Source organism: Anomaloglossus baeobatrachus, chromosome 4 (assembly GCF_048569485.1).
Source record: "Anomaloglossus baeobatrachus isolate aAnoBae1 chromosome 4, aAnoBae1.hap1, whole genome shotgun sequence".
Taxonomy (NCBI): domain Eukaryota; kingdom Metazoa; phylum Chordata; class Amphibia; order Anura; family Aromobatidae; genus Anomaloglossus; species Anomaloglossus baeobatrachus.
In genome coordinates, this window is record NC_134356.1 from 489,934,537 (window position 1) to 489,958,190 (window position 23,654).

Below are 23,654 nucleotides of genomic sequence, written 5' to 3' on the forward strand. Positions count from 1 at the left end.
CACTGGTGGTATTGTCCTATTTTGTGGTGGCTTTGGCATCGGTGCCTTTTCTATGTAATTTCGGTGCCTATGTGTGATGTGTGGTAGGAAGGCCTCGCCCACTTGAGTCTTCAGTGATTATGCTTAATGTGAACGCTTTTCTAAATTGCCTTTTTTTATTTTCTATTCTTAGTGCCGACAAGCTAGAAAAACCCGGTCTGAGGTCACCCTGTTGTGGAGAAATAATATTCCCATCATGGTTGAGGTGATGCTACTTCCTGACTGTTGTTATAGTGATGAAGCATCTGGCACGGAGGCAAATGATTTCAATGATCCTGCCATGAAGCAAGACGCCCTCTTGCTTGAGAGGTGGACTCTGGAGCCGGTACCCAGACAGTAAGTTTCCTTTTCCTGGAGTAAACTTGTACGTTGTTCTTCCAGGGTTGTGTGTGGGTGTACATTGGGCTTCTCCAATTCTTTATTTTGGTATTTTTCATTGCCAGGCACCACTAAAGATGGCAATGGGAAAAAACGTACCCAAATTAATATTTGATCTAAGCTCCCATTGTGTCTGTCACACTTACTTACATTGACAAGTAAAAGAGTAACAGTGTTTTGAACTTTTGACTTTAAGGCCCCATATCTCACCATCCACTACAGCTTCGAACATGAGAGGCTACCTTCATTTTGTAGACAATCATCTTGACTATCACATACATAAATTAGACTTGTAACTACTTGGCATATGATTAGTTATGCAGATTCTTGTCATGTCACTGCATTGTTACAGTTTTGCTCCTCGTGGTGGAAAGATCTTTTCTTTATCGTTCCTTTGGGAGACCCAGACCATGGGTGTTTAGCTTCTGCCTCCGGAGGACACGCAAAGTACTACACTTAAATGTGGAGCTCCTCCCTCTGAGCTTATACACCCCCTGGTAGCCAGTCCTAGCCAGTTTATGTGTCAGGAGGCATACATCCACACATGCATTCTCATCTGATTTGTTTGACTTTTGGAAAGAGTTTGAAGAAAAGCGGGTCCATGTCTGGACTCCCGGCATGTCCCTTCTCACCCCACTGTGTCGGCGGTGTTGTTAAGGTTGATTTACAAGGCTGCAGCCTTACATGCCGCGCTCCTTCACCATCCCTTCTGGACTCTGGCTTGAAGTGGGAGCCAGCACGGTCTCCATGCCTGGCAGGAGTCCGGTCTCCATCCACAGCCCCTTGAGGATTCTGTTGGACCGGAGCACTCATCCCCAGGGACATGGCCCTGCGTCTCAGCAGCTAAGTACCTGAGACGTTTATGTTGGGGGTCCCGGTTCTTTATTGTAAGGGGAGAGTATGCTGTATGTGATTGTTTTAACTTTTCCGGCGAGTTCTCTAGCTTTTGCCTGAGAACCGTGCCGATGGTGCCTGCTTGTCGGCCTCGCCGCTTAAATTTAGGCCCCGGCTTCGCCGGAGGCCTAGTTTCATTTTCCTGCCCTCGCATGTCACTCATGCAGAGGGACAGGTTCGGCTCCTCCCGGCGGCCGTTCTACACAGGGGAGGGACACTCCCCACTGCTGGGGCGTCCCTCCTTCCCTGCAGGTCTCTATAGCCCTCCAGTTCCCGCTCTTTTTATAGGAACGCCCCTCGTCCCGCCCCCTCTCTTCGCTCCGGTTTCTCAGGCAGAGTTCACTCTGCTCTGGGACATCCTGCATTCTGCATCTCTGCTGAGGTGCTGCGACTGGGGGACCGGGCTTCGGGATCTGGAGGGCACACAACACCGCACTCAGCGGTCTGGTAAGCCACAGCCGGTCTCCGGTTGTGGACCTCTGTATATACTCTCTGGGGTTCATTCTCTGCAAAGCCCCCACTCCAGCAGCATGTCTCACACAAGGAGCAAGGCTCCAAAGCTTTATTCTGCATGTACTGCATGTAAGCTCCTGCTGCCTGAGCCGAGCATTTATCCACACTGTGATGGTTGCTCTAACTTGGCGGTGCCACAGCCTGGAGTCTCACCCCCAGTGGTCTCTCAGGCTGCTGCTGCACCTGTGACTGAACCCCCGGCCTGGGTAGAGTCCTTTTCTAGGTCCATATCCCAGTCATTTGCTGAGTCCATGGGACTTTTGTCCAGGACTTTGATGAATATGCATCAGCCCCCCTCACAGGGTGCCTCTAATACTCTTGACAGAGGATTCCTATCCTGTGACCTCCGTCCATCGGAGCTCACGGAGGATTCATCATCTGATCCCAGACCCCGTCCTTCTAAGAGAAGGCGCAGGGTTTCCTCCCCCTCCCCGTCCCACGGCTCTGTCTCAAGAGCTGACTCTCAAGATGAGGAGGATGCCCTCACTGGGGGCTCGGAGGCTATGTATCCCTTCGATTTCTCTGAGGGTGACTCAGATCTTAGTGATTTGATTGCTTCTATTAATTCTGTGCTGGATCTCAATCCGCCAGTGTCAGAGGAGCAACTCTCTTTGGCAGAAAAACATCAGTTTACCTCGCCTAAGAGAGTAAAGAGTGTGTTTTTTAACCCCTCCAGTTTTCAGACCGCTGTGACCAAACCCAGGACCTGCCCTGACAAACGCTTTCCAAAGCGTGGTTCTGATGATTGGTTTCCATTTCCACCTGAGGTGGTCAAGGAGTGGTCTCACTCCCCAAAGGTAGACCCTCCGGTGTCTAGGCTCTCAGCCCGGACCGTTGTGTCGGTGGCTGACGGCACCTCACTTAAGGATTCCACTGACCGTCAGATTGACCTTCTGGCCAAATCTGTGTATGAAGCTGTGGGGGCCGCGTTTTCCCCGACTTTTGCAGCAGTGTGGGCTCTCAAAGCCATCTCTGCTTCTCTAGAGGAGATGCATTCCCTCACCAAGGAATCTATGCCTGAGATGGTTACCTTAACTTCTCAGGCTTCAGCTTTTTCATCTTATGCCATGTCTGCCATGCTAGAGGCTGCTCACCGCACTGCGGTGGCTTCAGCTAATTCTCTTGTTATCCGCGGGATTTTGTGGCTTCGAGAGTGGAAGGCAGATGCTTCTTCCAAGAAGTTTCTTGCTGGGCTCCCTTTTGCTGGTTCACGGCTGTTTGGTGAACAGCTGGATGAAATCATTAAAGAAGCTACTGGCGGGAAGAGTACTTCCATGCCACAAACCAAGACCAGGAAACCCGCCCAGGGTAGGAATCAATCGAGGTTTCGTTCCTTTCGTTCCTCCAACTGGTCATCCTCTAAGCCTTCCGCCTCGTCCGCTAACTCAGCCAAGGATCAGAAATCCAACTGGCGCCCAAAAGCGCGTCCGCAGAAGACCGCAGGAGGTTCTGCCACTAAGGCAGCTTCCTCATGACTCTCGGCCCGCTCCAGCCACATCTTTAGTTGGTGGCAGGCTCTCCCACTTTGGCGACGCTTGGTTAAAGCAAGTCTCCGATCAGTGGGTGAGAGACATCATATCTCACGGCTACAGGATAGAATTCTCTTCCAGCCCGCCAAACAGATTTTTTCTCTCAACTCCCCCCTGCTCCAAGGCCGCCGCCTTCTCACAGGCCGTGGCGTCCTTGCAGGCAAACGGAGTGATTGTCCCAGTTCCCGCTCAGGAACGGTTCAGAGGTTTTTACTCAGATCTCTTCCTAGTTCCAAAAAAGGACGGTACCTTCCGGCCCATCCTGGATCTCAAGCTTCTCAACAAGCATGTCCGGGTGCGGCATTTTCGCATGGAGTCTCTGAGATCAGTCATTGCCTCTATGACTCAAGGGGATTTCCTGGCGTCCATCGACATCAGAGATGCCTATCTATATGTGCCAATCGCAGTGTCACATCAGCGTTGGTTACGTTTTGCGATAGGAGAGGATCATTTCTAATTCGTGGCTCTCCCCTTCGGGTTAGCCACGGCCCCTCGGGTATTCACCAAGGTCATGGCGGCAGTGATTGCGGTCCTGCACCTCCAGGGGTTAGCAGTATTTCCTTATCTGGACGACCTTCTGGTCAAGGGTACATCCAGCGCAGACTGTCAGCGGAGTGTTTCGCTCACTCTCGCCACCCTAGCCCAATTCGGGTGGATTGTCAATCTTCCCAAATCCACTCTGACTCCGACCCAGAGTCTCACGTACCTAGGGATGCAGTTCGAGACTTTGCCGGCACTTGTCAAGTTGCCCTTAATCAAACAGCAGTCTCTCCGGCTAGCGGTGCGCTCTCTCCTGAGGCCCCGCCGTTATTCTCTCAGGCGCCTGATGCAGGTGCTGGGTCAAATGGTGGCCTCCATGGAGGTGGTTCCCTTTGCCCAGTTCCATCTGCGTCCTCTGCAGCTGGACATTCTCCGCTGTTGGGACAAGCGGCCTTCCTCCTTACAGAGGTTAGTGGCTCTGTCGCCACGGACCAGGAGCTCTCTTCAGTGGTGGCTTCGACCCCTCTCCCTGTCCCAAGGGCGCTCCTTCCTGACTCCGTCCTGGGTGATTCTCACCACGGATGCCAGCCTATCCGGCTGGGGAGCGGTACATCTCCACCACAGAGCACAGGGCACTTGGACTCCGTCCGAGTCAGCCCTTTCAATCAATGTGCTGGAAACCAGAGCTGTGCTTCTAGCTCTCCTAGCCTTTCACCACCTGTTGGCGGGCAGGCACATTCGAGTCCAGTCAGACAACGCAACAGCAGTTGCCTACATCAATCACCAAGGCGGGACACGCAGCCGCCTGGCAATGTTGGAAGTCCAACGCATTCTTCAATGGGCGGAGGACTCCAAATCCACCATATCCGCAGTCCACATCCCTGGCGTAGAAAACTGGGAGGCAGATTATCTCAGCCGTCAATCCGTGGACGGTGGCGAGTGGTCCCTGCACCCGGCAGTGTTTCAGTCAATCTGCCGCAAGTGGGGCACTCCGGACGTGGACCTAATGGAATCCCGTCACAACAACAAGGTTCCGGTTTACGTGGCTCGCTCCCACGATCCTCAGGCCTTCGCCGCGGACGCTCTGGTTCAAGACTGGTCCCAGTTTCGTCTGTCCTACGTGTTTCCCCCTCTAGCTCTCTTGCCCAGAGTCCTGCGCAAGATCAGAATGGAGGGCCGTCGAGTCATCCTCATTGCACCGGACTGGCCCAGGCGAGCTTGGTATCCGGACCTGCTCCAACTGTCCGTAGAGATGCCGTGGCATCTTCCGGATCGTCCAGACCTACTCTCGCAAGGTCCGTTTTTCCGCCCGAATTCTGCGGCACTCAATTTGACGGCGTGGCTCTTGAGTCCTAGATTTTGACGGCTTCTGGTATTCCTCCTGAAGTCATCTCCACTATGACTCGGGCCCGTAAGTCTCCGTCAAGATCTATCACAGGACTTGGAAAATTTTCCTGTCCTGGTGTCGCTCTTCCGGCCATTCCCCTTGGCCATTCTCGTTGCCGACCCTTCTGTCTTTTTTACAGTCCGGTCTGCAGCTAGGACTGTCCCTCAACTCTCTCAAGGGACAAGTCTCAGCTCTATCAGTGCTGTTCCAGCGGCGTCTCGCCCGGCTGGCTCAGGTCCGCACCTTCATGCAAGGTGCGTCTCACATCATTCCGCCTTATCGGCGGCCCTTGGATCCCTGGGACCTTAACTTGGTCCTCACGGTATTGCAGAAACCCCCTTTCGAGCCTCTTAGGGAGGTTTCTTTATATCGTCTTTCTCAAAAGGTGGCCTTTCTAGTTGCCATAACGTCTCTCAGGAGAGTCTCTGATTTGGCTGCGCTCTCCTCGGAGTCACCTTTTTTGGTTTTTCACCAAGACAAGGTAGTTCTCCGTCCGACCCCGGACTTTCTTCCTAAGGTGGTCTCTCCCTTCCACCTTAACCAGGATATTTCCTTGCCTTCCTTCTGTCCGGCCCCTGTTCATCGCTTTGAGAAAGCGCTGCATACTCTGGATCTGGTGCGTGCTCTCCGGATTTATGTGTCTCGCACCACTGCGCTTAGGCGGTGCACCTCTCTTTTTGTGCTAACCACAGGGCAGCGCAAGGGTCTCTCTGCTTCTAAGCCGACCTTGGCCCGTTGGATTAGATCGACCATTTCGGACGCCTACCAGAGTACTCAGGTGCCTCCCCCGCCGGGGATCAAAGCACACTCGACCAGAGCTGTCGGTGCCTCTTGGGCTTTTAGGCACCAGGCTACGGCTCAACAAGTCTGTCAGGCTGCCACTTGGACTAGCCTGCATACCTTTTCGAAGCACTACCAAGTGCATGCTCATGCTTCGGCAGATGCGAGCTTGGGCAGACGCATCCTTCAGGCGGCTGTCGCCCACTTGTGAAGTTAGGCTCCGCCTACTTCTTAGTTTTTTCTGTTTATTCCCACCCAGGGACAGCTTTGGAACGTCCCATGGTCTGGGTCTCCCAAAGGAACGATAAAGAAAAAGAGAATTTTGTTACTTACCGTAAATTCTTTTTCTTATAGTTCCGTATTGGGAGATCCAGCTCCCTCCCTGTTGCCTGTTGGCAATTTTCTTGTTCCGTGTGTTATCACCGGCTGTTGTGGACAGAGTCTCCGGTTGTTCCGGTTCTTACTCGGTTCTACTTGTGGGTGGCTATTCTCCTTCAGCTTTTACACTAAACTTGCTAGGACTGGCTACCAGGGGGTGTATAAGCTCAGAGGGAGGAGCTACACTTTTAAGTGTAATGCTTTGTGTGTCCTCCGGAGGCAGAAGCTAAACACCCATGGTATGGGTCTCCCAATACGGAACTATAAGAAAAAGAATTTACGGTAAGTAACAAAAATGTCTTTTTTTCTTCCTGTATACTACAAATTGAAACCTCGCATTGCCTAATAGCTCAGTGTAGTATTATGTTGATTCCCAAGCAAAAGGTTACTGGTTCGAATCGAGGAGCAGCTATGAAGATTATTTCCTAAGAGAAGAGAAACTACATCATCCAGTTCATCGATAGTGGTCTCTTGGCCATTAAAATTGCCAAACTGCATCATGTGCGTGCCATGACAATATATAGAAAACTAAATTAAGTTCATCCATCCATTCAAAAGCTAAGAGGTGGACGTCCCGGGAAAATATATCGGAGTCAACAAGTTGGCTCATCATAAGATCAGTGCAACAAAAACTGCAGTGGAGGCGGCTCGTATGTTTCGTAATGGTGAGTTTATAGATGTCCATAGAAGCACCGTGTGACTCACGTTACACAATTCTGTAAAAAAGGTGACGAAGCCCCTCCTTCAATAGCTTCATAAGAAGTGTTGGCTTGAGTCTGCAAAAAAGTAAGAAGTGGACAATAGAAAACTGGAAACAGGCGATTTGGAGCAGTAAGACAAAGTCAATAGACTTGTTACTGATGGATGCAAATAGTTTTGGAAGAAACAAGCGAAAAAAGGGGCTAACGAATGAAGAAATTTAAGGAACTGTCAAGTTCAGTGGAGGACACCTGATATGGGGTTCATTCACAGCTAAAGGCGTTGGATACTAGACCAGGATCGATGGTGGTTTCAATGCTGAGCTATATGTAAGTATCCTACAAGATGAGTTACTTTGTACACTCGAGTACTATGGATATGAAATGGATGATATAGTGTTCGAGCAGGACAACGACCCAAAGCATAAATCGAGATTGGCAAAGAAATGGTTCAGTGACAATGAACTAGAGGTGCTGGATTCGCCCTCAGTCCCCAGACCTCAACCCAATTAAACTCTTGGATATATATATATATACAGCTTTTCCTTCTACTGTACCCACAAGTGAGTCAACCAGTATGCACCAAGATTGGGAATGTGTAGAAGAGACCTGGGATTAGATGGTTTTAGAGACATGCTTTAATCTGATTGAGAGCATGCCCTGAAGATTCAGACCGTGTTGAAAGCCAAAGGTTTTACAAAATACTAACAAAATAATAAAAATTACATTTAGATTTTTAGGAGCAAAACAGTAACAATGCACCGACATTATAGAAATCTACCTAACTAATGATATGCTGAATATTATTCAATATATATTATATTAAAATTTATGTAGGAGATTGCCAGGATGATCGTCTATAACGATGATAGTTTCATGTTTGAAGCTTTGGTGCATGCTGCGATATGGAGCCTGAAATTCAAAACTTCGTACCCTTTTGCTCGCCAGAGTTCCTGGGAAAGATGCTAAAGTTCCCCATTGACTTCTATTATACTCGGAAGGGCACGTTACGAGTACTGAACGTGGTAGTGCTTGCTCAACACTAATTCTTATCACTGGCATTATTACAATGAAAGATGGGACCTCCACCCTCTACATATAAGTAGCACAGGGACACACCGCTGAAGGAAGAGGGATCTCTAGATACAGTGAAGGAAAATGAGGTAAGTGGTATCAAATATTGACTTTACTCATTTTATTTTTTCTTTTTGCAGGAGTGGAGACCGTTTTATTGAAGAAAAGACTCTCTTGTTGGCTATCCGTTCATTTGTTTTCTTCTCTCAGTTAAGCGCCTGGTTAAGTGTTTCTCATGGAGCTGTACCCCGCAACATCATCTACCGGTGAGATGGCCACGCAATTTGTTTTTTATATCTATCTATCTATATATATATATTTATATATATGTATATGTATGTGTGTGTGTGTATGTATATGTATGTGTGTGTGTGTATGTATATATGTGTATGTGTATATATATATATATATATATATATATATATATATATATATATATATATATATATATATATATATATATATATATATATATATATATATATATATATATATATATATATATATATATATATATATATATATATATATATACAATTATATATATATATATATATATATACAATTATATATAATATTGTGTGTGTATATATATATATATATATATATATATAATATATGTGTATATATATATATATATATATATATATATATATATTATATTGTATATATAATAAATAAATTTCTTATAGCAACTCTTGTTTTTATCAGAACTATGGCAGAAACCTATTAGCAGGAAGTGGTGGTTTTTCTCCTTTTTGTTTGCATTTCTCAACAGCTGAAGCAGCGGTCTCCTTCTTGTTGATTTGCACTTAACCTTAAATGTCACATGAGAGCTAATATATACATGAAATTAAGTATGTATATGCTAAATCCCATTTGATTTACGTTAATGCTACATGTGAAAATAAAACACCTCTTGATTTAAAAGCAGCTTAAACTTTTATACAGTTTACAATAAAACTATGAATTTCCAAAGTGTCTCTAATAACTTGTGGGGTTAAATTCAAGCAATTTAGCTGCTTGTATTATGAAGTTGTTTAACCCCTTCAGCCCCCGGGCACTTTCCGTTTTTGCGTTTTTGTTTTTTGCTCCCCTTCTTCCGAGAAGCGTAACTTTTTTATTTTTGCATCAATCTTGCCATATGAGGGCTTGTTTTTTGCGGGACGAGTTGTACTTTTAAATGAAACCATAAGTTTTACCATATAGTGTACTGGAAAACGGCAAAAAAATTCCAAGTGCGGAAAAATTGCAAAAAAAGTGTGATCGTACAATAGTTTTTGGGATATTGTTTTCACTGTGTTCACTATATGGTAAAACTGAGGTATCTATGTGATGCCTCAGGTCAGTGCGAGTTTGTAGACACCAAACATGTATAGGTTTACTTGTATCTAAGGGGTTAAAAAAATTCACAAGCTTGTCCAAAAAAAGTGGCGCACGTTTTGCGCCATTTTCCAAAAGCCGTAGCATTCTCATTTTTCGGGATCTGAGGCTCAGTGATAGCTTATTTTTTGCGTCTCGACCTGACGTTTTTAACTGTACAATTTTTGCGCAGATGCAACGTTTTGATCGCGTGTTATTGCATTTTGCACAAAATTTGCGGCGACCAAAAAACGTAATTTTGGCGTTTGGAATTTTTTTGCCGCTACGCCGTTTACTGATCAGATTAATTGATTTTATATTTTGATCGGGCATTTCTGAACGCGGCACAAATAGGTGTGTATTTTTTATTTTTTTACCCCTTTAATTTTCAATGGGGTGAAAGGGGGGTGATTTGAACTTTTAGGTTTTTTTTATTTTTTTTTTTTATTTTTTAAAACTTTTTTTTTTATGTTACTAGTCCCCCTAGGGGGCTATAGCGATCAGCAATCCGATCGCTCTGCACTGTCTGCAGATCTCAGCTACAGAGCTGAGAACTTCAGATTTGCTGCTTTACTTTCAATGCCGGCTGTATTCCGGCATTGAGAGGAAGTGAGTCATCTTAGCTACAGGCGTCATCACATGACCCTGTGCTACCATGGCAACCACCGAAAGTCACATGATCATGTCACGTGACTTCCGGTGGGGGCGGGGTAAGTGACTGTCATGGCGGCGCCCATATACATATCGCTGCCAGATTTTGGCAGCGAAATGTAAGGGGTTAATGGCCCCGGGTGGAAGCGATTCCACCCGCGGCTAGCAGGCACACATGTCAGCTGTTGATAACAGCTGATATGATCGCGGCCACCTGCCGGCGGCAGGGGGCGGGGCTTACCGGCACACGATCCATGACGTATCCAGTACGTCATGGGTCGTTAAGGGGTTAACAAACCAATATAGAAAACCATATTTAGCAGTCTGAGTGTAGGCAGCGTTGGACGCATCGGCTAAGGGTCTTCTGACGCAAATTTGATAGCCACATACACTACTCACAAAAAGTTAGGGCTATTTGGCTTTCAGGTGAAATTTCAGGATGATCCTCAAATGCCCTCTAACCTTTTCAGGTGAACTTAATGTGAGCTTCTCTAAACTCTTGAACGCACATGTCCAACTGTTCAGTGTTCCAGTGTTTCAGTATTTTATGGAAAAGTTGTTGTTCTCGAACATTGAACTTAATGGCAAAATGAACAGGTGTTTGAATTGCCTGATACATTTTGTTTGAAGTTCAATTTGAATAGGTAACTAAACAGTCCTCCTCATCATGCTGTTCACGTTCTCACATCATGAGAACAAGATGACACTTAACAATTTATCAACAGTACCCCACCATTGTGAGGCTTCAAGCAGGATGCTCTTAGGCGGAAGTGGCCACTGAGCTTTGAGCGTCATCAGCAGGTTGCAACAGAGACACGGAAAGGCGTAGACATCCTTTGGCCACATCCCACACTGCTCTTCGGAACCAGATAAATTAATGTCACACAACTCCAGGGATTTCTAAAGGGGGTGAAAGGCACCCAAGTGTTACATCAGACCGTTCAAAACCATTTACATCAGCATTGTCTGCATGCTAGACGACCTCCAAGGGTACCTAACCACACCACCAGGCATAAGCCTCGTTTTGCAGGACGAGTGACCAGTGGGCTGCATTGCTGTTCATTGAAAGTCAATTCACGCTGACAGAAATGATGGCCGCTAATTATGTTGGAGACGTCAAGAAGAGCGCTATGTATCAGCCACTGTTTTCACCAGCCTTTAGTGGTGATGATATTGTGGGCAAGTTTGTCTAGTCAATATAAAACTGTCCTACACTTTGTGACTAGTACAGTGACAAGCACCCTACTACTTAAATAACATAATGAATCCAGTCATTGTGCCTCTGTATGAACAACACAGGCCTAATTTCATCTTCATGGATGACAATGCTCCAGCTCATCGAGGATGCAGCATTTTAGGGTATGGCTACTAGAGACTCTGGTACCTCAAATGTAGTGGCCTGTACTTTCTCCAGTCCTGAAGCCCATAGAAAACCTATTGGATCAGCTGAGTCGCTGTGTAGAGGCTCGTAATTCTGTATCCAGAGCATCAATGAACTGAGGCCCATCCTTCAAGAAGAGTGGAGATGCCATGCCTCAGCAGACAATAACTCCACTTATGAACAGCATGAGACATTGTTGTCCAGCTGTAATTGATGCTGAAGGTCACATGACCAGTTATTGAGACATTGACATTTTGGGGGGTACGCCCACCACTGTTGTTGACTTGTTTCAATAAATTGGTTGAGATGAGGAAATCACCATTGCATGTTTCTCCTTAAATGCCCTATTTTTCATGATAAAATATCACTGTATAAATTTCATAGAACCCAAATATCACTAAATTTTTGTGAGAAGTGTATATGCATATAGTACTAAAAACCTTCATGTTTGGGTAAGGGGACCTGTGACTGTGCATGCATCTTTGGCCATACTCAGACCGTGAAATCTGCATCTATGAATTTGGCCTTCATCAAACCTTTCCAGAGTTTTAAAGCCTCAGTGTATTAAAAATAAATATAAAAACCTGTAGTGATGCTTCACAGTTAAAATAAGCAATAGCAAAATGGGGAACATGCTTAGTGCATCCAGTAGAAGCCCCTCTATAATTCGCTCTACTGACACAAGAAGAATGTTGAATTGCGGATCATGTATGTTGCGTCCCATGAAGAATTGACCTACACAGGGATCTATATATATATATATATCATTTAGTAGCATTAACCCGAGGCGGCTGTTTTTCCATGTGAAAGATCAGTGATATATAATTTTATAAGCATTCTTATATTCATGTGTTTTTGTTTTGTGGGTTTTTTTTGTTTTTAAGCCCTAAACAGGAGTATACTTTTTCAGTCTCTTCTATTTTGTGTTTTCTACAGAGTCAGTGCAGCTGATGGTGAGCTCCAATGGAATTTTACTCATTCACCAACTGAACATGTGTTTCCCGTCCCCAATGTGTCTCACAACGTGGCCTTGAAAGTCAGTGTCCAGTCATTGCCTAGACAATCCAGTTATCCGGTGTTGAACTGTAGCATCCACAGTAGTTTTGGCTTCTATGAAAAGAGATTTTCTTCACATGAGCAGATTGGTCCACCATCTCGAGATCAAGAGAGCGGTCAGCAAAGTGCGCTCAGTGCTCAGCATACATGTAGCAAGCAGACTTGGACTGTTGGATCTGATGGACTACTACAGGCCAGAACAAGTCTTAGCATGAATCTTACCATCCCTAGTAGAAATGTTAAGTTAATTTCTGGATGTGGCAATAGCTGTGACGTTGGAACATCACCATCTAAGATTCAGTGTTTCAATATAAGTGATCCTAAAACAACCCTACAAGGCTCACCTGTCAGAAACTTTAAATCATTATCTTTGGTTGACACGTCAATCAATTCTCCCATACACCAGCCACCAGAGACCAATCCATTAATAGGCTCCCTAATCCAGGAACGTCAAGAAGTCATAGCAAGAATTGCACAGCACTTGCTGCAGTGTGACCAGACAACATCTCGCATACCTAATCGCTCCTTTAAATTGCACGACCCCAACGCCTTGAGCTGCAAAGTATTCAGAAACCCGTGTGAAGATGAAAACCTCAATAGGAATGAAACACCTGTTTTTTATGCACCTACTTCAGATTTGACTCTGACCCCTGAAACCGGTGATAGAAAGCTAAATGCTGCTTCAGAAACGCCCATTACTTCCTCCCGAACTAGTCCTGATGGTAGATCCTCTCCGAAACCACAAGCTAGACGGAAACTAGTTTTAGTTCAAGCTCATGAACCCAGTTCAAACACATTTCAACATGTAGTAAATAAACCCAACCAACCAGCTATCTCATTGTCCAGCAAAGAAAATATCTTCATGTCCCCTGATAGGGGAGACTTAAAATATAGTGAACAGACTGGAAAGTACATCAGTAAAGGAGCATTACACCACTTCTCCAATCATAGCCCCTCGAACATCCATATTACCAACCACAAACAGGTAGTCTCCCCTGAAAATAGGAATAGTGACAGCATCCATCTAGACAACCGCAAAAACTGTTCGCGAAGCGCTGTGGGATTTAAGACCTGTGGTGTTTCTCAAGCAGTAGAACCTAAGTGTACAGAGGGCAACACAAGGAAAGCACAAGGGTCTGATTATACCAACCAACTTCACAGCATTGAAAATTATGTTACAAAGGACCGAGACAGTCAGAAAACTAAGGAGACCCAGGAGAAACCGAAACCAACTCGTGATGAGAATGAGGATCCAGCAAAATGTGACTGCGGTGCACAGGAACAGGGGAGAAGCATCGGGAGCTGTGCAAGATGTGAGCGGTTGAAGTACCTAGACCATGCGGTATGTATATATACAAGTGGTTCACCCTTAAAGGGATTGTCCACTACTGTGAGAATCCCTTTCTAAAAAATGGTATATTCCTCAGTGAAAAGGGCACCTGTAATGTTGATAATGGTGTCTGATCTGTATGCAGAATGTTATGGAGCAGGAGGAGCAGATTGATTGATTTTCTTTTCGTCTGGGAAATGATTCAGTAAAACTTGCATTCTATTCATTGAAATCCCTGGTGTTTGTGTTCTAGGAGTCCGGTGGGCGGTCCTATTCAATGATTGAAAGTCTTCCCTCTATGGTTGGATTTAGGTATACCTGTCAATCACCGAGTAGGACCGCCCACTGTTCCCATGGAGACCAATTCCAGGCAAAGTTATACTGAAGTTTTTCCAACAACCTTATGGATCATACTGCTCCCATTCTTTCTCTACACCGTACTGTCAGACTGCATGTTCATAATGACAGGTTCTCTTTAATGTGTATGAAGGCCTATAACAAGGGCTGATTTCTATAAATTGCATACTAGCTTTATATCTGGTATTTACAGCAGTTCTATCAACACAGCCATTAGTTACGCAAAATGCACTGTTTTGTGTTTCCAGCTCATGTTTCTAAAACATACTACTAAGAAACTGTGTCGTATGAGCCTGAAGTCATATTACCATCTGTCCCCAAATTCTTGCTAACCTATCAAATATGGATTAGTAAGAGCTGAGGGACAGAAGGAAGTATGGCTGCTGGACCGGACTGCACAAGGTTTTCTTCTTTGTTACCATGGAGATGCAAAGATCTGTAGTAGGAGCTGTGTACCTGAAACTAATAGTAATACTAAATTAAAATTGGATTAGACACCGACGGTAAAGTAATGGTGGCGCTGCTGGTAGCCAAGTGGTCCTGTGTGTCGACCAACTAAAAAAAAAAAAAAATAATATATATATGGGTGTTATATATATATATATATATATATATATATATATATATATATATATATATATATATATATATTAATATAATATAATTGTTTGGTTACCGCTCATCCAATAGAGTATGGTGAATACAAAATGAAACCCTGCCTAAGTGGTATATAAAACATTTATACAGTTAATGTAACCTGGGGACTTTAGTGGACACTAAAAGCATGAAGTGTAAGTGACATGCATAAGTCAAAAGGGAGCCACACTTGTAAAATAATAAAAATTGTGAGAGTCGCCTTTGGTGCTGCAGGTCATAAAATAGTGAGCACTCATATTAAAGCCACATAGTTTTGATTTGCCATCTTAGCATTAAAACAAGAAGGGAGAAATTGATGGCACTAACTCAGTTGGAGAATATAGTAGATGAGGTGTCTGCAGGTGGCAGTGTGTGATGTTTTGCTGTCTGTGGACGGCAGGGTTATTAACTGGTCCGATGGAGCCTTCTTTAAGCCAGTGTACCTCTGTAAGGTCTAGGGGCTGCTTGAGCTTGCCTGGTAGTGGACTGTGCAAGGTGGGTGGCAAGGTTTCACGCAATAAAGACCAGTGCACCCCGGCTGGCGGTGTCCCGGCTATATAGGAGTCGCATGTTGTGAGTGTGACGTCACTGGGTCTGTCAGAGAGCACACTACGGGCTCTCAGTGAGTGCAAAAACCAACACGTTTCAAAGGGTTTTGCATCCTTCTTCATCAGAGATGAACCCTAATAGTAATACTACATTATAAGAGTGAGTGCCCACGATCAGGGTTTGCAGCGTTTTGGACGCACCATGTATTTACTGCTTGCAAAATGCTGCGTTGTACAATAGAAACACAGTGGATGGGATTTATAGAAATCCCATGCCCACTGTGCTTCTGTTCTCCGCATTGTAAATTGACCTGCGGCGTTGCTTTTGAGCCGCAGCATGTCAATTTATGCTGCGGAGACGTGAGTGTTCTCCACAAGGAGAATAGAGCAAGCATGCAGCAAAATGCAGCATGCAGCATGTCCGGATCGTGGCCATGTACCCCAAGGCTGGCCACAAAGCTTTCCTGGTGATGACTGCAGATCTCTGGGGTTTCAGAAGATTCCTTTACAGAAAGTTTGTTGCTGTGAGATGACCCTTTTACGTCTGCAGAGATTGTCCAGGCGTTAGTCAGCTATATTGTGGTTACTCTGGGTCAAAGGAAAATTACCTGGATGTGTAAGAGGTGTTTGAACACTAGAGGGAGTAAACACATTTTGGAGTATCTCTGTGTTAAACCTTATATAGCTGTACCACAGTACTTTATCATTCTGAAGGTATATGTACTAATGCCATCAGGTCTTACAGTGAAAAAATAAGTAGCAAATTAGGCTGAGTGCTTCTGCATAAATACTAATCATAAGGATAAAAGTAATATTTACTGAGCTATGCCCATCTCCTCAAAATGCACCAGTACAGGCTTACAGTATTGTGCAGATGGATGTTCCTGACATGTTGTCTTGTGTGTTCCCAGAAGTCTGTTCCTCTGCGACCTTCAAATAATTGGAAGAAAAAGGGTTTTCACTCTCTTGATGGGATCTCTACCAAGGCCTTTCACCCTTGCACAGGTTTACCTTTACTCTCCAGTCCGGTAAGTTCTTGATGTGAAGAAAATGCTTGGGGCCCGCAGCCTGTCTGTTATATTGTAATAGTGTTCTGCTATTAAAACCTATATACACATCATACCAGGTTGTCTAAACTGCAACAAGCTCAATACACAACACATATTCAGGCTTTTCAGTACTTGCTTGCAGTGGTTTGGTTACATTTATCTATGCTAGGCTTGGATTAATGGCCAGACTGTTTCCTAAACCAAAAACTTCTGGAGAGAAAGATGGGACTTCTGTGAGCTACTGTGATCAGAGTTGGTGCTGATTGATTTGCAGGACCCGGACCATCGGCCATGTCTGCAGTGTGTTATCGCTGGATGGGTTCCCTTAGGCTGCTTTCACACATCAGGTTTTTACTGTGCGGCACAATCCGACGCTTTGCAGAAAAAACGCAACCGTTTTTTGCCGCATGCTGTAGATGTAGCTGATGCGGCGGCCGGATGGAACGTTGCCTGGCACGTTTTTTTGTCCGGCAAAAAAAAACGCATCATGCCGCATCCGGCCAATGCGGCGCGATTTGCAATGCATGCCTATGGACGCCGCATGCGGCCTCCTGCGGCACAAACCGCATCCGGCCGCCGCATGCGGTTTTTCCCACTGTGCATGCTCAGTAGCGTGCCGCAAGCGCCAAAAACCGGACGGGCCGTATGTAAAAAAACTTATGCGAAGGATGCGGTATTGTCGCCGCATCCGTTGCATAGGTTTTAGAGCCGGATTGGCCGGCTCTGCTAAAACCGGAGGTGTGAAAGCAGGCTTAGAATGTCGCTAATCAAAAGAAGAGCCAGAGATGCCGTTAACCCACAGATTGCCTATGTGGCCGATGGACGGGGGACCTGCAAATCGAATCACACTATCATTTTGTTAAATGTCGAATTATCACTAAGCAGATAGACCCATGTTACATTAATTAAAAAAACCTTGGGTCCATCAAATTCAACCTTTGTTCCCCATTATATATTCTTTATTACTGTAGCCCCCAAATGCCATTTTTGCTGAGGAAAGCATCCACTCCTTTTTTTAAAAGCTGTTATAGTATCTGCCATTACTACCTCTTGTGGTAGGGCATTCCACAGTCTGACTGCTCTAACTGTAAAGAACCCTTTCCTATTTAGCTGCTGGAGGCTCCTTTCTTCCACACTTAGCGAATGCCCCCTGGTCCTTTTTATTGCCCTAAATTTAATGTAAATGTATGGTGCACAAAGTTCTTATCACTTTATTAGACAAAATGGTTTAGTTCTAATTTGTCTTCCTTAATTTTTTTTTATTTTTTACCTGAAACCTGATTTTGAAACTTAGAATCATCCTTAAATCGGATTAGATTTCATGTACATTACGACCTTTTGCATATTAGAGCGCCCGTTTATTCTTAATTGTGCAAAGCGGCTGTAGGTCTACCAGATGACAGAATATGTGAATTTTTTCCAGGTACCACAAAGAAAGAGTCAGTCGGGGTATTTTGATCTGGACACTTCCTTACTGCAATTTAACGTTTTATCCACAAAAAGGTATTTTATTCATTATTAAATATTTTCCCGTTGTGTTCTTCAGTTGGTAATGTAATTGTATGCAGAAACATAGCTACAAAGGCTTAGCTCATGCAAAAAAAAAAGAGAAAAGCAGAAACTGGACAGCATTTGCCAATGACCTTTTAGCTTCTGTTATTAGCAGAAATCCATATGCATGTCCTGCAGGACATATTATTATTATTATTTATTATTTATTATAGCACCATCAATTCCATGGCGCTTTACATGTGAAAGGGGTGTACATAATAGGGACAAGTACAATAATCATAAACAATACAAGGCACAGACTAGTACAGGAGGATAGAGGACCCTGCCCGCGAGGGCTCACAGTCTACAAGGGATAGGTGAGGATACAGTAGGTTACGGTAGAGCTGGTTGTGCGGCGCTGTATCAGACTGAGAGTTACGGCAGGTTGTAGGCTTGTCGGAAGAGTTGGGTCTTCAGGTTCCTTTTGAAGCTTTTCAAGGTAGGCGAGAGTCTGATGTGTTGTGGCAGAGCATTCCAGAGTATGGGGGAGGCGCGGGAGAAATCTTGGATGCGCGATGGTGGGAAGAGGAGATGAGAGGGGAGTAGAGAAGGAGGTCTTGTGAGACATATCTCAGGCGATGGCCGTTTTGCCTCTTTCCAACGCTTTCCTCTGGCTAGATGAAGTGTTGATAAGACTATACAGCTCCATTATTGACCTGTGTATGCTTATGAAAATATTAATTAGTACAAGGGGTCGTGCCAACCTTACTATTATTTTAAAATAATTACGATGTAGCTAATCTATCATACAATACCCCTCCCTTCCTGGGATCTATTTTGTATGATCTTTCCTGGAGTGACGATGTGGTCAGCATCTACATAACTGCTGCACTGGTCCATTCCATTATCACTGAAGCCAACTCGTAGCTGCTATCGTCATATTCACCTGGCTGTATGAAACATTAAGGGTCTGTGCACATGTTGCAGTTTAGACTCTGTTTTTTTTCCTACACAGATTTGTTACAAAACCTGAAGGATTTCAAAGTCCAAGCAAAATGAATGAGATTCCTTAAGGCTATGTGCCCACGTTGCGTTCTGTCCCTGCAGAAATTTCTGCAGCGAGTTGAACAGCACACGTGCGCTTCAAATCACTGCAGAAACAGTTCGTAAGGAAAAGCCGATTTCATGCGCTCAGGATGCAGCCCCTCCCATAGACAGAGCGGGGGCTGCATCCAAAGCGCAGGAAAGAAGTGACCTGTTGCTTTTTAGAACACAGAGCTTCGGCGTTCTAATATGCCACATGGGCATGGATTGAGGCGCAATCTTCATAGATTGTGCTGGGGACGCAGAAAGTATGCAGTTACGCTGCGGTGCAGAACGCAGCATAACTGCATGAAAATACGCTACGTGGGCACATAGCCTAAGTCTCATGTACATGTTGCTTATTTTTTTTCCTTGAAGCTTTGCAGAAGATTTAAATCTTCATGCAAAAAACACTTTGCAAAAACTCATGTATTTGATGTTGCATTTTTCCTGCCAACACATCAGGATTTGCTGGAGATCTTTCTGCTGTATATAGTGAATGTGTGCACGTACCCGAACACTTCAGTAAGTATGGCCTGTGACCTACTGAAAAATGCCAGTCTGAGCTTAAATGGCCAAATCCTTCTGAATCCAGACATCTCCACACGGCCACTCAATATAAGAATACAATATCCCACTACTCATATTGCAACTATAGTGAATGTGGTTGTGAAGACATCCAGGAGGTCGGGATGTCTACAGATTGTTGTCATGGCATTTTGTAGTCTCGGCACGATCATTCACTATTCTTACTTATAAGGCCGCTTTCACATTTAGTTTTTTCCTACGTTCACTAGTCCCGTCGGGGCTTCTGTCCGAACAGCCCTGCAAAACGTGTTTCGGACACATGCGACTAGGGGCCATTGATTATAATGGAGCAGACAGAGTCGGCGTGTGCTCTGTCTTGCACCATTTTCGGGCGTACACACTTTCTGCAGGGTACAACTGTGTGTCCGCCTGCAGAAAGCGTATACGCCCGAAAATGGTGCAAGACAGAGCACACCCTGACTCCGTTTGCTCCATTATAGTCAATGGCCCCGTCGGCGCATGCGTCCGAAACACGTTCTGCGGGGTTGTTCGGACGGAAGCTCCGACGGGACCACTGAACGTTGGTAAAAACAAAATGTGAAAGTGGCCTAACGTGTTCCCCAGCCATAAGGTGACGTGCCACTTTATTTACTGTACATAATGTTGACCTTTCAATTTACTCTTAACAGACAACGTCACTGTGAGAAGACAGAAGATGGTGTAGAGTTCACAGACAGACAGCTAAGTTGCAGTGCTCCACCGGCCCCTTGTCTGAGCCTTCTTGGAAACTTTGAGGTATTTCATTTATATATATCCTAATTAACGCTGACAATTTTTTGATCACTTTAGACTAGACCTGAATAACCTGCAGGCTGAGGGCCACGTTCAGACCTTGCTGCTATTCTGTGCCACTGGATACAGAAATGCTACATTGTATGTGGCACTCAAATGTAATTTCTAATATCTAATGGTGTAATGCCTAATGGTGCACTGTGTAACCATATCTGCTTTCTAAATGTCTCCGGAGAATGGTGCAGTGTTGGAGGAAACCACTTTGGATCTGGGCCTCACCATTGTAGTTTATAGAAAAGTGTGATCTGCTAGACTTACCACAACTGCTAAAATTAACAATGTAGATGGCTACATGCATGTATAGTCCTCTCCTCCTATGGAGAGCTGATGGGGAGGGGCTCAGAGGGCCAATGCAACCTGCACCCATTGGACTCCTACTTTTGATATGCCATAACGTGCCTTTAAAGGGGTAAAGCGTAAACACAGCTGCTCTTCCTCTTCCAGGCTCCTTTGTTGACAGGGCATGACTGCTGACATCATTCTGATTGACAGCTGACTCCTCACAATTGTGCAGCAGGGAGCCAGTTGGCAGGCAGCATGATATTTGTAGTAATACCCCATCAATACAGTAGAGCGAAGGGGGCAGCTGTTCTGTCAACCTGTCACTGTAAGCCGCAGAATTGCTCTCAGGGGAGGTCATTCACCACTTTGTGCCTGTAGAAATAGACGTTCGACACAACAGGGAGGTAGTTGGCAACTAATTGTTAGTTCTTAGGCCCATAAGAAAAAATAAGATAGTCCTTTTTAAGGTTTATTGCAGTCCTAGGGATTGGTTTGGTTTCACAATATGGGCCTTAAAGCAGAAAACCTTGTGCACGCAATAGAATGGCTGAGATGCAAGGCTGAATGTGTCCTTTTAAATGTTACATTGTAATTTTAATAAGGGTAACCTGTCCGGTGGGCTAACATTATTAACCTGTAGATGTAGGATTCATCTTCAGTTTAAGCAAAACAGTGCCCGGCCGCCATACTGAAAGTGCGCCATCTGGGAGAGAACAAGGTTTATTTTTCCAGGGAGCTGCCTTCTTGCAGTCATACAGGTGTGTTGGTGTGGCTACAGTCACTGCAGTGAGCGGCAGCTGCTGGCACAACCTGGCAGAGCCAGCTATCAGTCAGGATGCCAGGGAGTGCTTACAGCTACTGCTCTGTGCAATGACTGTAGTGGCATTGGCACATCTGTGTGACTGAAAGCCAGCGGCTCCCTGAAGAAAGTAAAAAAAAAAATCTATCCATCCAAAAAAGTTTGGGCACCCCTATTAATGTTAACCTTTTTTCTTTATAACAATTTGGGTTTTTGCAACAGCTATTTCAGTTTCATATATCTAATAACTGATGAACTGAGTAATATTTCTGGATTGAAATGAGGTTTATTGTACTAACAGAAAATATGCAATCCACATTTAAACAAAATTTGACCGGTGCAAAAGTATGGGCACCCTTATCAATTTCTTGATTTGAACACTCCTAACTACTTTTTACTGACTTACTAAAGCACTAAATTGGTTTTGTAACCTTATTGAGCTTTGAACTTCATAGGCAGGTGTATCCAATCATGAGAAAAGGTATTTAAGGTGGCCACTTGCAAGTAGTTCTCCTATTTGAATCTCCTATGAAGAGTGGCATCATGGGCTCCTCAAAACAACTCTCAAATGATCTGACAACAAAGATTATTCAACATAGTTGTTCAGGGGAAGGATACAAAAAGTTGTCTCAGAGATTTAAACTGTCAGTTTCCACTGTGAGGAACATAGTAAGGAAATGGAAGAACACAGGTACAGTTCTTGTTAAGCCCAGAAGTGGCAGGCCAAGAAAAATATCAGAAAGGCAGAGAAGAAGAATGGTGAGCACAGTCAAGGACAATCCACAGACCACCTCCAAAAACCTGCAGCATCATCTTGCTGCAGATGGCCTCAATGTGCATCGGTCAACAATACAGCGCACGTTTCACAAGGAGAAGCTGTATGGGAGAGTGATGCGACAGAAGCCGTTTCTGCAAGAACGCCACAAACAGAGTCGCCTGAGGTATGCAAAAGCACATTTGGACAAGCCAGTTACATTTTGGAAGAAGGTCCTGTGTTATGATGAAACAAAAGGAGCTGTGGAGAGAGAAGGCGCAATAGGGTCTTACCCGGTATGACACAATGGGGTAAATGCAAATGAAAGCACTCACCTGGTAGGGTTGTGCCAGTCACAACCCCTTAGCAAGCATGTATGTAGCGTGGAAGGCAGCAGTCCTGCAGCGTGGAGACAATAATGGCTATAGTATTCTCTGCACACTGTCCTGAGGAAGAGGACGGACATGTCCTCGAAACGCGTAGACCTGTGAAAATAAAGGGAAGAATTTTATCACATCATCTGGACTCCTGTGGTTTGGCGCGATATTCAAACCTGCTTCTCTCCTGTTATCTGACATGATGAAACAAATATTGAGTTGTTTGGTCATACAAAAAGGCGTTATGCATGGAGGCAAAAAAAAACACGGCATTCCAAGAAAAGCACTTGCTACCCACAGTAAAATTTGGTTGCGGTTCCATCATGCTTTGGGGCTGTGTGGCCAATGCCGGTACCGGGAATCTTGTTAAAGTTGAGGGTCGCATGGATTCAACTCAGTATCAGCAGATTCTTGACAATAATGTGCAAGAATCAGTGACAAAGTTGAAGTTACGCAGGGGATGGATATTTCAGCAAAACACTGCTCCAAATCTACTCAGGCATTCATGCAGAGGAACAATTACAATGTTCTGGAATGGCCATCCCAGTCCCCAGACCTGAATATCATTGAAAAATCTGTGGGATGATTTGAAGCGGCTGTCCATGCTCGGCGACCATCAAACTTAACTGAACTGGAATTGTTTTGTAAACAGGAATGGTCAAATATACCTTCATCCAGGATCCAGGAACTCCTTAAAAGCTACAGGAAGTGACCAATGACCTATTGACAGCAAAACGTAACGGTGACCACTCTCTGCTTATTCTTCTTGACCTTTCTGCTGCCTTTGACACTGTTGACCACCATCTCCTTCTCTCTATGCTCCATTCTATCGGCCTAAAGGACACTGTGCTCTCCTGGTTCTCTTCCTATCTTTCTGGCCGCTCATTCAGTGTATCATTTGCTGGCTCCACATCTTCTCCTCTTCCTCTCACTGTTGGGGTCCCTCAAGGTTCAGTCCTTGGCCCTCT

At 44.8% G+C, this 23,654-nt stretch overlaps 1 protein-coding gene across 2 annotated transcripts in view; it reads left to right on the forward strand.

Annotated features, from left to right (window-relative positions):
* ATOSA (atos homolog A) overlaps window positions 1-23,654 on the forward strand; it is a 70,641-nt gene that overhangs the window by 3,757 nt on the left and 43,230 nt on the right. Inside the window, exons 2-7 of one of the 2 annotated variants that reach the window (XM_075345774.1) lie at window positions 173-375; window positions 8,291-8,416; window positions 12,481-13,942; window positions 16,383-16,499; window positions 17,944-18,023; window positions 20,312-20,417. In XM_075345774.1, the coding sequence (XP_075201889.1) occupies window positions 236-375; window positions 8,291-8,416; window positions 12,481-13,942; window positions 16,383-16,499; window positions 17,944-18,023; window positions 20,312-20,417 (2,031 nt within the window). In that variant the 5' untranslated portion in view covers window positions 173-235. The remainder of the gene's footprint in view (window positions 1-172; window positions 376-8,290; window positions 8,417-12,480; window positions 13,943-16,382; window positions 16,500-17,943; window positions 18,024-20,311; window positions 20,418-23,654) is intronic. The other variant, XM_075345775.1, reaches the window with a different exon arrangement.